The sequence below is a fragment of the Abramis brama genome, assembly GCF_963993115.1.
Source record: "Abramis brama genome assembly, chromosome: 16".
Taxonomy (NCBI): domain Eukaryota; kingdom Metazoa; phylum Chordata; class Actinopteri; order Cypriniformes; family Leuciscidae; genus Abramis; species Abramis brama.
In genome coordinates, this window is record NC_139978.1 from 26307447 (window position 1) to 26320054 (window position 12608).

General features: G+C 37.7%; 1 protein-coding gene across 1 annotated transcript in view; it reads right to left on the reverse strand.

Annotated features, from left to right (window-relative positions):
- The window catches only part of fcho1 (FCH and mu domain containing endocytic adaptor 1), a 41341-nt gene that overhangs the window by 3367 nt on the left and 25366 nt on the right, over positions 1-12608 (reverse strand). The window contains exons 7-23 of the mRNA XM_084087523.1: positions 12385-12489; positions 11156-11254; positions 10891-10987; positions 10418-10535; positions 10204-10228; positions 8772-8832; positions 7896-8080; positions 7161-7185; positions 7010-7066; positions 6131-6182; positions 5193-5311; positions 3897-4859; positions 2663-2769; positions 1162-1276; positions 753-864; positions 487-642; positions 254-386 (exon numbers count right to left, since the gene is read on the reverse strand). Of these exons, the coding sequence (XP_083943649.1) occupies positions 254-386; positions 487-642; positions 753-864; positions 1162-1276; positions 2663-2769; positions 3897-4859; positions 5193-5311; positions 6131-6182; positions 7010-7066; positions 7161-7185; positions 7896-8080; positions 8772-8832; positions 10204-10228; positions 10418-10535; positions 10891-10987; positions 11156-11254; positions 12385-12489 (2529 nt within the window). The remainder of the gene's footprint in view (positions 1-253; positions 387-486; positions 643-752; positions 865-1161; positions 1277-2662; positions 2770-3896; positions 4860-5192; positions 5312-6130; positions 6183-7009; positions 7067-7160; positions 7186-7895; positions 8081-8771; positions 8833-10203; positions 10229-10417; positions 10536-10890; positions 10988-11155; positions 11255-12384; positions 12490-12608) is intronic.

Sequence of the window (12608 nt, forward strand, 5' to 3'; positions counted from 1 at the left end):
TTTGAGTTTTTTGTAATAATGTAAAAGTCTTTGTGACTTTTGATGAATTTAATGCATCTTTGCTGAATAAAAGTATTAATTTCTTCAAACTTTTGAACAGTAGTGTACATGAATTCTTCAGTTAAAACTTTTATATAATTTGAGCTGTAAAGCTGTTTAAAACATTGATGAATTACGACACAAATCTTAACTTGAACTGACTGTGGAATATTCCTTTAAGTTTCAAGCCCTCATTAGGTTTGTGATGACTGACCTGGTATTTTAGCAGAGCCACATTGTAATAGGAGGCCTGAGGGTTAAGCTCCGCCTCTCTCTGCAGGTGAAGCGTTAAGGCCGGCATGTTGAACCAGAAATCCTTGGTGTCCGGGTCACTCTGTGACGGGTCGCTGCAGGTACAAAGACCACAGATGCAGTCCACAGAGCTTGTATTAAACCCAGAACAAGCCAGTTGTGTGTGTGTGTGTGTGTGTGTGTGTGGCATCATACCTATAGAGTAACTTCTGGTTGGGTAAGAAGTGGTCCACTCGAGAGATGTTCACCAATCGGAAGCTTAAAACTGGTGCGTTGGGGTTGGCAGTGAAAATGCGGATGATGCCGGCAGGAAACGACATAGTGAGGTCGCCGGTGATCTTAACCAGACAGCTGAAACCCAAACACACACAAACGGTTGGACAGCAAATCACTTTCAGTTGGAGCTACAAAGTGATAAAAGACTTTGTCCTCCAGATGGAGGGAAAGAACCTCAGACGGACCGGTTGTGCTCTCCTCCTTTGAAGTAGGCGTTGATGTATTCTGTGATGGCTGTGGCTACAGGCCAAGACTCCTGGGTACTCAGAGATATGGGACTGGGTCCTCGCGACAAACCTGCAGGGTCACATTATATAACTTGATAACTTCATCTGCCACAGTCGGTCCCTGGATTTTGTCGGAGGATGGATAAATAAATGGACCAGCAGTTGAATACGAAATAAGACTTGGGAGAATCAAAATCAGCCATGAGGACATTTCCTGACTGTCCCCAGTGTTAATGTGCATATGTCTACATTAGATTAGCATAATTCAATTACAGTAAAGCTCTTGAGGTTGTCTCTCAGAGTAATATATGATTAAGTTTTGTGATAATGAGAGTGTTTAGGGAAATAGGAGTGTGCCTCGGGTCACCTCGGGCTGGGCTGGGGACGCGGTTCTGCATCCCCCATTCACTGGGGCTGGAGGAGGATGAGGAGGTGAGGGGAGGACTGGGATCAGGCAGCGGAGACGAGCACAGAGACCTAGACTGAGACACACCACAGAAAAAAAAATCTTATTTTATAATTATATATTATTAGATATATATACAATACATTTATACAATTATTACATTTATACATTTATACAATATATAATTTTTAATAATTTAAACATTTGAAATATTTCATCATTTTTATTTTGTTATATATTTTTTTATAATTATACATGCCACTTTTATGAGCTCATATTAAAGGGTTAGTTCACCCAGAAATTTGAATTCTGTCATCATTTACAAAGTCTCATGTTGTTCCAAAGACTTTTGTTCATCTTCAGAACACAAATACAGATATTTTATTGAAATCTGAGAGATTTCTGTCTCTCCATTGATAGCTACGCAACTGACACTTTGACGCTTCAAAACGTTCATGAAGAGATCGTAAAACTAATCCATATGAATTGAGTGGTTTAGTCAACATTTTCTGAACAGACACGATTGCTTTATATGATGAACAGACTGAACTTGGGCTTTTAGTCACATATAAACATTCATCAACTCGCACATCAGTTGTGGTAAATTGAAGCTCAAAGCATGTTCGCTTGACGTGCGAGAACCAATGAGGTTCATTCTCGTGTTACGCAGCTCGTTTGAGCTTCAGCAAGAGGTTTGTTCTGGTGTCAAGCAGGTTCGGTTGAGCTTCTGTTTATGTTCGCTGATCAATGTTTATAGGTGAATAAAAGCCTAAAATAAAACTGTTTATCATATAAAGTGATCGAGTCTCTTCAGAAAATTTGGACTAAACCGCTAAATTCATATGGAGGAGTGAGTAAATGACGACAGAATTTCCATTTTTTGGTGAACCCTTTTAATTAGGAGACTACATGGAATATATATATATATATTTTTTTTTTAATCCATTTTTCACACTGCAGGACTTAAGTGAACAGATAAAAAAAGCTAAATAAATAAGCATACAAATTATTCAAAATAGTGAAAAAAAGACAAAGACCAGACTAAAAATATACGGTTTCCGTTATTTTAAACTAAAATATCGATGTTGAAAAAAGTTTATGTCCATGTTATCTGTCAACTCCCCATTTATTTTCTCCTTTTACTGTGTGTGGATTGAAAAGAGTGTTTTTGGGCTGAACAAATTACCAGAGGCTTGTTTCTATGTCCTGTAATATTATTTGTTACCTCCCAGTATAAAGCAATTAAAAGCTTGAAGTGGAATCTCAGTAGTGGTGTTAATTAAGAGCTAAAGTCAAGGGAGCAATTTGAAGAACCACATGAGAGAAACCACATCTCATAAAACAAGAGAAAAACGAAAGAGCCTGCAGCAGAGCCCTATTAAGGGATTTGTTTATATGGTTTTAAAAAAGCTTAAGTGTGCTGGTTGGATAGATGGTGTAATGAGGTCTGTGGAACATTTACCCGCTCACAGCCACTGAGTCTGCCTGAGGAACGCTTGGATCGAACCGACCGAGGGGGAGCCAATGCCAGACGTTCAGTGCTGTCCTGCCTGAAACCATGCTGGGAGACTGAAAGAGAAAAAAAAAGGAAATTCTGTCATTATTTACTCACCCTCATGTCATTTCAACCCCACATGACTTTATTCCATGGAGCTTTGGAATTCTGAAACGGTTTTGGAATTTTGAATAACACCCTGCCACACTTTTCAATCTCAAAAGTGGTCCATACGACTTGTGTGCTATATTCCAAGTCTTCTTAAAACCATACGAAAGCTTTGTTCCCGCCCGGAACATACAGAAAATTCACTGAAAATCTTGTCATTCGTGTATTGTAGGAATGTTTGATTCATGAATGAGTGTTTTTATGAGTCTGAAACAAATTATTTAACCGCTCTGAATGATTCTTTCATTAATCGGAATCTCAGATTCTTCATGTTTCTGAATCGAATCACCGAATCAGCATAGAATGATTTCTGAAGGATCATGTGACACTGAAGACTGGAGTAATGATGCTCTGGAATAAACAACATTATTTCACAACATTTCTGCGTTTCTGTATTTTTGTTTAAATAAATGCAGCCTTTGTGTGCATAAGAGACTTACAATTTTTTAGCCAACTTTTGAACAGAAGCGTAAATTAAACTTTTTGTTATCATTAAATTGGATTATACAATGGATCCAAAAAAAAAGACACTTTTGAGACACTTACTGTAAGTGACTGAATATTATTGCATTAGATATAAAATATTTTGTTATAAAACATCATTAAATTAAGTGGCATCTGCAATCAAATGCTGCAGAACTAACTTCACATTACATAGATATTTTGCAATTATCTGTGTTCTCGCAGAGTAACCACAGGTGTAGTTCATCATATTAACTATGAATGTGTTTCCCCAATGTCTGACAACCAGAAAGGGTTTTTGTCTCTATTTGTTGTCTCTATTTTGAGCAATACATTTATTGTTTTATAATTTTAAACCTAAAAAGCTTCTTTTACTTGAAAAGTGTGAATGTTTTACTTGAAAAGTGTGCTTGTGCTGCATTTCTTTATAATAAATGACACTTTTTAAATGAGGGTTGATTGTTTATACACTTTTTGGGGCCATTGCATATTGCCATTATATCATCCACTTTGCTCTCTAAATATCAGTATTAGAATCGGCCATAAAAAGACATTCACTAATCTGCAATACCTGGTTGTGTGTTAATATCCAGGAAGTTCTGGTCCTTGTCTGTAGAGAAGCAAAGGTCCTCCTGCGGTCCAGAATGCCGTGTGAGCGGCGGTCCGTTCCTGCGAGGCTCGTCGTTAAATGATCTCTGTTTTCTGGTCGACTCTTGCGTGACAGTGTTATTCGTAGTGCCCTCACTAAAGGGGTTATGCACCGAGTTCCAATGCACCAGCTCTTTCTTCGGCTGAGAATTGGGGGCGGAGTTAGGACTGGGTGTCGGCCTATTACTACCAGCTCTGCTTTGTGCAGCTGCCTGCGCCGCCAGCGCCGATTGGTGCGTTGGACTCCCTATCATAGTAATAGCGAAAGGATCATCCGGAGACTCTGGAGGCGGGACGCTACGATCTCTTTTCCTGTCTCGCTCCTTGCGGGAGGAGGATGGGGGAGGGAGGGTTTTAGTGTCATTCAGAGAGACGGAAAAGGGATCGGTGCGGGTTTCCACAGCCCTGCTATCCCTGGTGGGCCGAGGGGGAGTCGGGACCCAGGCATCAGGTGGAGGCAGGTTGTCTTTGGGGGCGGAGCGTTCAAACACAGCCAGGAAGGGGTCTTCTGGAGGGATGTGTTTACAGCTCCACACACAGGGCTCCAGTTCTGAAGACGCCAGGCTGTGGGAGAAGGCCGGGAAGCTGAAGGTGGTGGGCTCGACGTTGGGTGGGGCACGTGGAGAACGTAGATTGGAAGGCCAGGCATTGGTGGGGTCGTCCTGTGGGAGAGGAGACCGACCGGGCGAGGGGTCGCGGAATGCGGCCAGGAATGGGTCAGAGGATCGGCTCAGGTTTACAGAGTCTTTAGATTGAGTTTGAGTAGACGGCCAGGCTGCCCAAACGTTGGGTTCAGGGGACACTCCAAGGGGCTGATGGGAAGGCGAATCCAGTCCAGAATCCTCCACATTCTCAGGAGAGGATGAATCCGAAGAGAATGCGGCATCTGTCAAACATGGAGAAAAGTCTATTACTGATCAGAACGGAAATTTCTTAACAGATAGGATAAGGAAAAGATTGACTGCAGAAACATAATTCACATTCCACTTTTGTCCATAATTGAATAATTGATGCTTTAATGCCTACACAAGCAGTTCTGCTAAAGCGAGTCAATTAATTCTTAGAATATTGTAACGCACACTTTGGCACACATTAGGCTAGTTTAAAGCTTTTAATTCTCCGTTATTTTAAAACGCTGTAAGAGAATAGCTCGTCCAGTCGATTCTCATCTATCACAGTGATGAGGCCGGGGGTGGTGTGTGTGCTGCTGGAGATTTACATTTAGATGCAGCAAAGGCGTTCTGGAGCTGCTCTCTGCCAGTAAAGCTGTGGGATTTAAAGGCCGACTCCAGAGGAGGTCCAAACAGGGCGTCCGGACCAGGTGCTGTGGAACTCAACCTGAAGAGATGAGAGGGGAAAAAAAAATCTTTAAATGAATGATTGAAATAATATCAATATAAAAAGTTTGGGAAATTAATACTTTTATTGAGAAAAAATGCATTAAATTGTTCAATGTGACAGTATAGACTTGATGTTACAAAAGATTTCCATTTCAAATAAATGCTGTTTCTTTGAACTTTCTATTCATCTAAGAATCCTGAAAAAAAGTTATCACTGTTTCCACAAATACATTAAGCAGAACAAAAGCTTTCAACATTGATAAATGTTGTTCTTGAGCAACTAATAAATAAATTCTTGAGCAGCAAATCAGCATATTAGAATGATTTCTGAAGAATCATGTGACTGAAGACTGGAGTAATGATGCAGAAATTTCACATGAATAAATTACTGTTCACAATCACAATATTACTGTTTTTACTGTACAATAAATTTACTGCCAAATAAAATGCAGTCTTGGTGAGCATATGAATCTTCTTTCAAAAATGTACCAACCCCAAAATTTTGAACACTGTATATAATCAAAATAAAATAAAATAAAAATCTTACAATATTCAAAACTATATTTATATAATTTAAATAAATCAATTTAATCAATTAAATTTAACAATTCTTTTTTATTTATTTAATAAACTGCCTTTTCGTTCAGTTTGTCCTCTTCTTGCTCAACCTATGGTATGAGTTTGGGGCACACATTCTTATTCAGCATTTAGCATTTCTGCATTAAATGCCACAAAAATGACATCTTTCACCATTAAATCTGCATTTTTGCATATTAAAGCATTCAGTAATTATGCTGTATGGGAAATCTCTCTGTACCTGCTGTGATCTGGGCTGGATGTGGATCTACGCAGACTCTCCTGTTCTCCCTCTGTACAACAACAAAACATTACTTTACTGCACAATGTAACAGTATAATAATAAAATAAAAAAGTTAAGTAAGGGGTCATTTAGAAGATGCTTTCATCCAAAGTGACTTACAGTCCACATATTATAAGGAGTCTCCCTGGAAAAATATTAGGTTATGTGCTTTTCTCACGGTTACATTGGTGATTGTTTATGGATCGTCTCTTTTAGGTTTAACGTTTTAGTAACCAGCCTAGATCTTTAACCATTACACCACACCACACCCATAAAACGTAATGTACAGCACAATAAGAGTAATAAATATAACAAATTTTAATCATAAAGTTGTTCAAACCACGTACTATCAAAATAGTACCATTCCTCTACATGACTAATCTCTGCAAATACGTTATAGCCAGTAATAGCCAGCCTGGGAGGAAGACAGCCTTAAACCTTTTTCTTCAAACCACACACCAAATTGTTTCCAGCTATTATTGTCAAAACCCACGATACAAAAATAGACCTTATTCTGAGGCAGTAATTACAGCAATTCAGCTGACCAGAGATCAGTCGGTCAATATAAGACAATAATGACAGTGCTGTTATGATGCATGACAGCACTGGATTGCAGATTGCTGTGATTAAGGTGTCAGATTGAGCTGTTTGTGAGATAACGACATCTATTAATGTAGACACAGGAGGTGGGACATGTCTGTGTCATTGTGGCCATTTGAGATGGCTGGCTGAAATCACAGGAACAGTCACAGGAACATTGCATGAGCAATGAAAAATGAATGATCACAACTCTGGCTGTAAGAGCACAGAAGTTGACGTCTGAGAAATGTGACCGACCTCTCTGGGGAACACTTTCCCCTTCCCCTTCAGATCGACCTGCTGAACTAGAGTTCCCTGTAACAGAGGAAGAGGACACGTGAGAAATATCCACACTAACATACATACACAATATTGTCTGAGATATAAAGAGCAATATAAGTGAACTTACTTGAGAGCTGCTTCTTTACTGACACCTACAGGATGGGATGAATGAAATAAAGTGTTATTACTACTATTTAGTCAATGTTTTGCTCCATATTTTTCATGATTTGCTGTCTCATTTATTTTCCTAAATAAATAATATGACATACTGGACTTTCCTCTCTTGCCATTTTTGATGCATCATTTTGCTTTAACGTGTGTTTATGTGTAGGTTTTCTGAAAAAACTATATAGAAAAACAACACTAGACATAAATATATATTAATATAAAATAAATATTTTTCAAAGATTTGATTCTACTAAAACTCACAACCGTGGACAAATACAGTGACTGATTGTCTCAAAGAGCTAATTTTAGATCATTTTATATACATGACCGGCAAACTAGTAAAATCTTGTGCACCCTGACTAAAAGAAGTTGTATAAAGCCAGCCAATCAGGTTAAAGCAGTTTAGTTTGCCATTTTTGAGTGAAAAATACATCATATGTTTTGTGAGTGTATTTGTCACCTATGATTAAGTTATTGAGAAACTAAAATGTCAGATAACAGGAGAGATTACCAAGACAATGTGAGTATTATTCAGCTAGTCTTTTGATCTCAACTTGTAAAATAAACAGCTTTATATATCTTTTATATAGTATATGTAAAAAAAAATATATATAATATAAAACACATTTACACACACACATATATATATACAGATAGATAGATAGATCAAAGATTAAATACCCCCATCTCTTACCGCTCTGTTAGGGGGCAGGGTCAATGCCCCCACTGTGGCCTTCAGCTCCAGTTCATTGGCTGCTGAGTTGCTACGGTTACTGCTGGCAACCGGTCGGATCTGGATGTGAAATTTTTTGGGTTCTTCATCATCGAAATCCGAGTCGCTGGAGTAAAAATTTCCCTCCTTCTCCTCAGCAGAACAACGTAGAGAGCAATGCTGTTAAGGAGCAAATCCAGACACCATACAGGATACACATGTACTCACACACAGGTACAAAGAAGGACCAGAAAACACACACGGACACAAATAGACATGAGTGCAAATGTACAAACACAGCTGTTCTGAATAAATAAACTGCACAAATGAACAACCTATTTAGGGACACTACTGAGTTTCACATCCTTAAACACCCCTCACAATGAACTTAACTTCTCAGGAATCTAAGAGTAACACCAGCCCCTCATTATGGTCCAAAAGTCTCAAGCCATTTTGAAAATTAGGGATTCAAAATAAAATAAATGTTATGACAAAATGAATGAAAGAGATTTAAGATTCTGCACTTTTTATAGGTCATTAAAAAGTAAACACTCTTTTGATCATTTTTTTCAGTCGTTGTCATGTTTTACAACTTGTGAAGTTAATGCAGATTGAGTGCTTCTTCATTTAGAGCAAAAGAGGAACAAACTGAATACTAAGACATCTTCAAATTCGAGTCAATTTCTTCATGTCAACAGCTGATAGTATAAATGTATTAAACTGAATTGAAGCATTTTTACTAGTGGTCTCAAACTTATGGACTCCACTGTATGTAAACACACATACACACTTCTGCACACGCACACTGTCCACTCTCATACACTGCATCCATGCCTGATGGTTTATTCTGAAGGATATCATTCTGGTTGACGTCTGCACGTATGACAAAGCCCTCGTCGTCCACTTCGAGGGGTGAGTTCTACACACAAGCACAAACAGACAGCACAAGCTCACAATAAGAAACAACATTTAAAGGCACAGGACATCAGCTGACAGAGTGATGAATCTTTGCAGGTCTGTAGCGTGCATGTGGTCTGTCTTTCCCTCATAAACATACAAATGCTGTTGCCATGGCTCACATTAAAACAGCACTAATGTTTTAAGAGAGTCTGACTAAAGCTGAAGTCTTACATAACAGCCTGTAACAAGTGTGTGTTTATGTAGGATCTCTGGCAGTCAGTGGGCTATCAGACATTCATTAAACACCCTCAGTATTGACAAGGTTAAATATAGCTTAATGAGGTAACCAGACCATGCCAGACACGTCACTCTCTCATACACACTGAGGTCTGTGTAGAAAAAGAGTCTTCAGTTTTCCAAACACACGTGAACTTACATTCAAACAGTGGACAGTATGTCTGTGTGTGTTTGTGGAGAAGGGTTTATTTGTCCTTAGAAGTTAGCTAAATCTGACTAAATCAATCATACAGCATAATGATGTAGAGTAAGTCAGATTCACCAACAAATGACTCTTGTGAGCAGTTTCTTTTTAGTGCATAAAACATATACATCATAAGCAGTGTAATTTGATTAACTAACAAATTATTATTTAAGTTCTCCTAATGAATGATTCAAAAAGACTCAGAAGGTTAGGAGTTATGGGTTTGAATCAGTCTGACCACTGAATGCATCATTGCAACAGTATATTTAATCAACATCTGACTCACTCACTGAATTGCAAGTTATTATTACTTACAGTGATGGCCATCTCGAAATTAAGTAATTGAAATACATGTAATTGAAGATTGGGAATGAAGTATATTTAAATAATGAAAAGTAAATAAATAAATAAATCAGTCTTTGAGAGGTCCTCACTAATACAACATCTATGGTCTGTGTATGCATATTAATGAACTAACAACTGTTTGAGATGAGACTTTTTCAGATGCTCTAAGAAGAGTTGCAGAAGTTTAACCAAGAACAGCTGATAATACATGACTAGTAACCTGAACCTGTTCTGTGAGTGTAAAATCAATAGTGTGTGTGTGTGTATGTGTGTGCGTGTATGTGTGTGTGTACACAGGTTTGGCTATACTTATGATGGTCAAATGTCCTCACTTATATAGTGAAATATTATGACAGCATTTTTCTGGTCCTCACTAGTTAAAATGACTTATAAATAGACCATAAACATGTTTTTATTTAAATCTAATGTTTCTGTGATGGGTAGGTTTACGGGTATGGCTGGGTTAACGGTAACCTAATATAAAATCAATGGAAGTCTATGCAATGTGATACTCCTCACTAATATTGTGAAACAAACGTGTGTTTGTGTGTTATGAGAACTCACAAGAGCATCTGCCACAGCTGAATCCCTAGAGGACAAAAGAGGTAAGAAAAGTTATTCGTTATATAACAATCTAGAAGAATTGGTCACTGAAAAACTAATTTTGATCAACCGCTGTTGTGAATTATTGTGGGTGTTACTCTGAAAGTCTATGTTGGTTACAGCCTTGATCTATAACATTTAAATGTATTGCGTTTCATATGAATGCATGACTCACGTTGAATCGGGTTCCTTGTCTCTCTTTCCTAAGCCGGGGATCCTGAAGGCTTTAGCCCGACTCTTTTTACTGTTCTCAGATACCAGGGAGGACAGATACTCCTCAAACCCTACTGGACCTTATCCACACACATACAACACAGCATTTAACGAAAGTTTGGGGCACAGCATTACATTTTGAAAGTCACTATATGGCAAAATCTAAAATTTGCAGAAGAATGATTTTCAATGCATTATTATCCAGTAAAACATAAATGCAATATAAAAGTCAATCAATCAAATGTCCTGAATATTTTATTAGACATTTCTAATTTCTTCTGGGGCGAGTTTTTACACATAAATTCAGCCTGGTCCTAGAGCATACTGAAAATCCATTTATATCTTTGGCCGGCCTTTATCTATGCCTGAGAAACCAGAAAGATTATCTGGAATGATAGATGTAACCGAAAAGTGTTTTATACATCTGTGACTCACCGGGTCTCTCCTTTCCTGTTCCCTTCTGCTCTGTAAACTTCTGAATGAGGTTCTCAATACCAATGTTCTCTACGTTCTGCTTGAATTCCTCATGGACCTAAAGGTGATAGAACAAGATTTCATCAAGCACAGCTAATCGAGACCATGCTGACTAGAACAACTCTGAGCCTCAGAGCCTATGCGTCTGAACAGTTTTCAGCACAATATCAGAAATCAAACAGAATATAGGAGTAGGTAAAATCTCAAGAGTGAACGCGAGCCATACCTGCCCAACCTGTACGTGTGTGTCTTCAATGGAGTGTGAATACGCTTTGATCAGTAGTTTCATCTGCCGTAAATGAGCCTCCTCAATGTCCTGAAATTTCTGCAGATGTGGAAGGACAAATGTAAAGTCAAGTTTTTAAAACGTTCATATTTGATTAAAAATACAGTAGAATAGCAAAATTGTGATTCAATATTAAACATTTAAATAACTGTTTAATATACTTTAAAATGTACTTTATTTCTGAGCCAGTCTTCAGTGTCACATGATCTTTCATAAATCTTCCTGATATGCTGATTTGGTGATCAAGAAACATTTCTTATTATTATCAATATTGAAAATGGTTGTTCTTAATCATTTTTGTATAAACCATGAAACATTTTAATCAGGATTGGATGAATAGAAAGCACAAAATAACAGAATTTATGAATAAGAAAAGTTTGATAACAATGTAAAAAATCTTTCTTGTTTGATCAATTTAATTCTTCCTAGCAGAATAAAAGTATCAGTTTCTTAAAAATAAAAATCGTATTAACCCCAAACAGTAGTATTGTGAATCTTCACAATACAGCACAATTTCCTTACTGCTTTAAAGCGGTTAACAAAACAACCTAACAAAATTGAAAGAAAAACAGAAAATTATGTTTCTTAATGAAAGTTCAGTTATAAAACATAAATATATTTGATAAAATAATTATAATCTTCACTGCCTACTTTTTGTCATTACCGTCATATATTAATTATATAAATCTTCTCAAGGTCTTGCTTCAATATTTGATCCTTTTTTTGGAAATGTTTAGATTTTGCTTGAGTTTAAACAGAACCGGCCCTAGCATTTAACAGTGGTCAACCTCTATAATTTTAAGATTATTGTTGATGCCCTAATTCAGGGGATACCATGACTCCAGTGCTCTCAGAGTGAGGTCAGGACTTCTCTTGCATTTTACAGATTCATCCTTCGCTCTCAAATTATTCATGCATGCAGGTCAACACCAGGCAGAAATAGACTGTAGGCATGTAATCATTTTGTCACACAGACTGCTTTAATGGCCCTCGTAGTCATGGTAACTTCACATGGCTTTATTGAGCTCATTGAAATTGCTCCGAAGGTCTTGATTATGATAACTTGCGAGCTAACCCAGCTTATTATCTGCTTTAATGAAGTTTCACATATGCGACAAATGCGCTCAGCAGGGATGGGAAAAAAAACCCTCAACTGTCAAATCACCAACCTGTGCTGATTCACTCATTTTCTGTTCAAAGTCTCCTCCAGCACGGTTAAACTTCTCTATAGACCCTGTAAACGACTCAGCAGCCTTTTTCGATTTCAGCTCAGCCTGAGAAAAGAGAAAGAGGCAGATGAAAAAAATAGCTTAAAGGATTAGTTCAACCAAAAAATGAACAAGCTGTAGTCAAGTCATTCCAAACTTTAACTCATAGACTTTCGTTCTTCAGT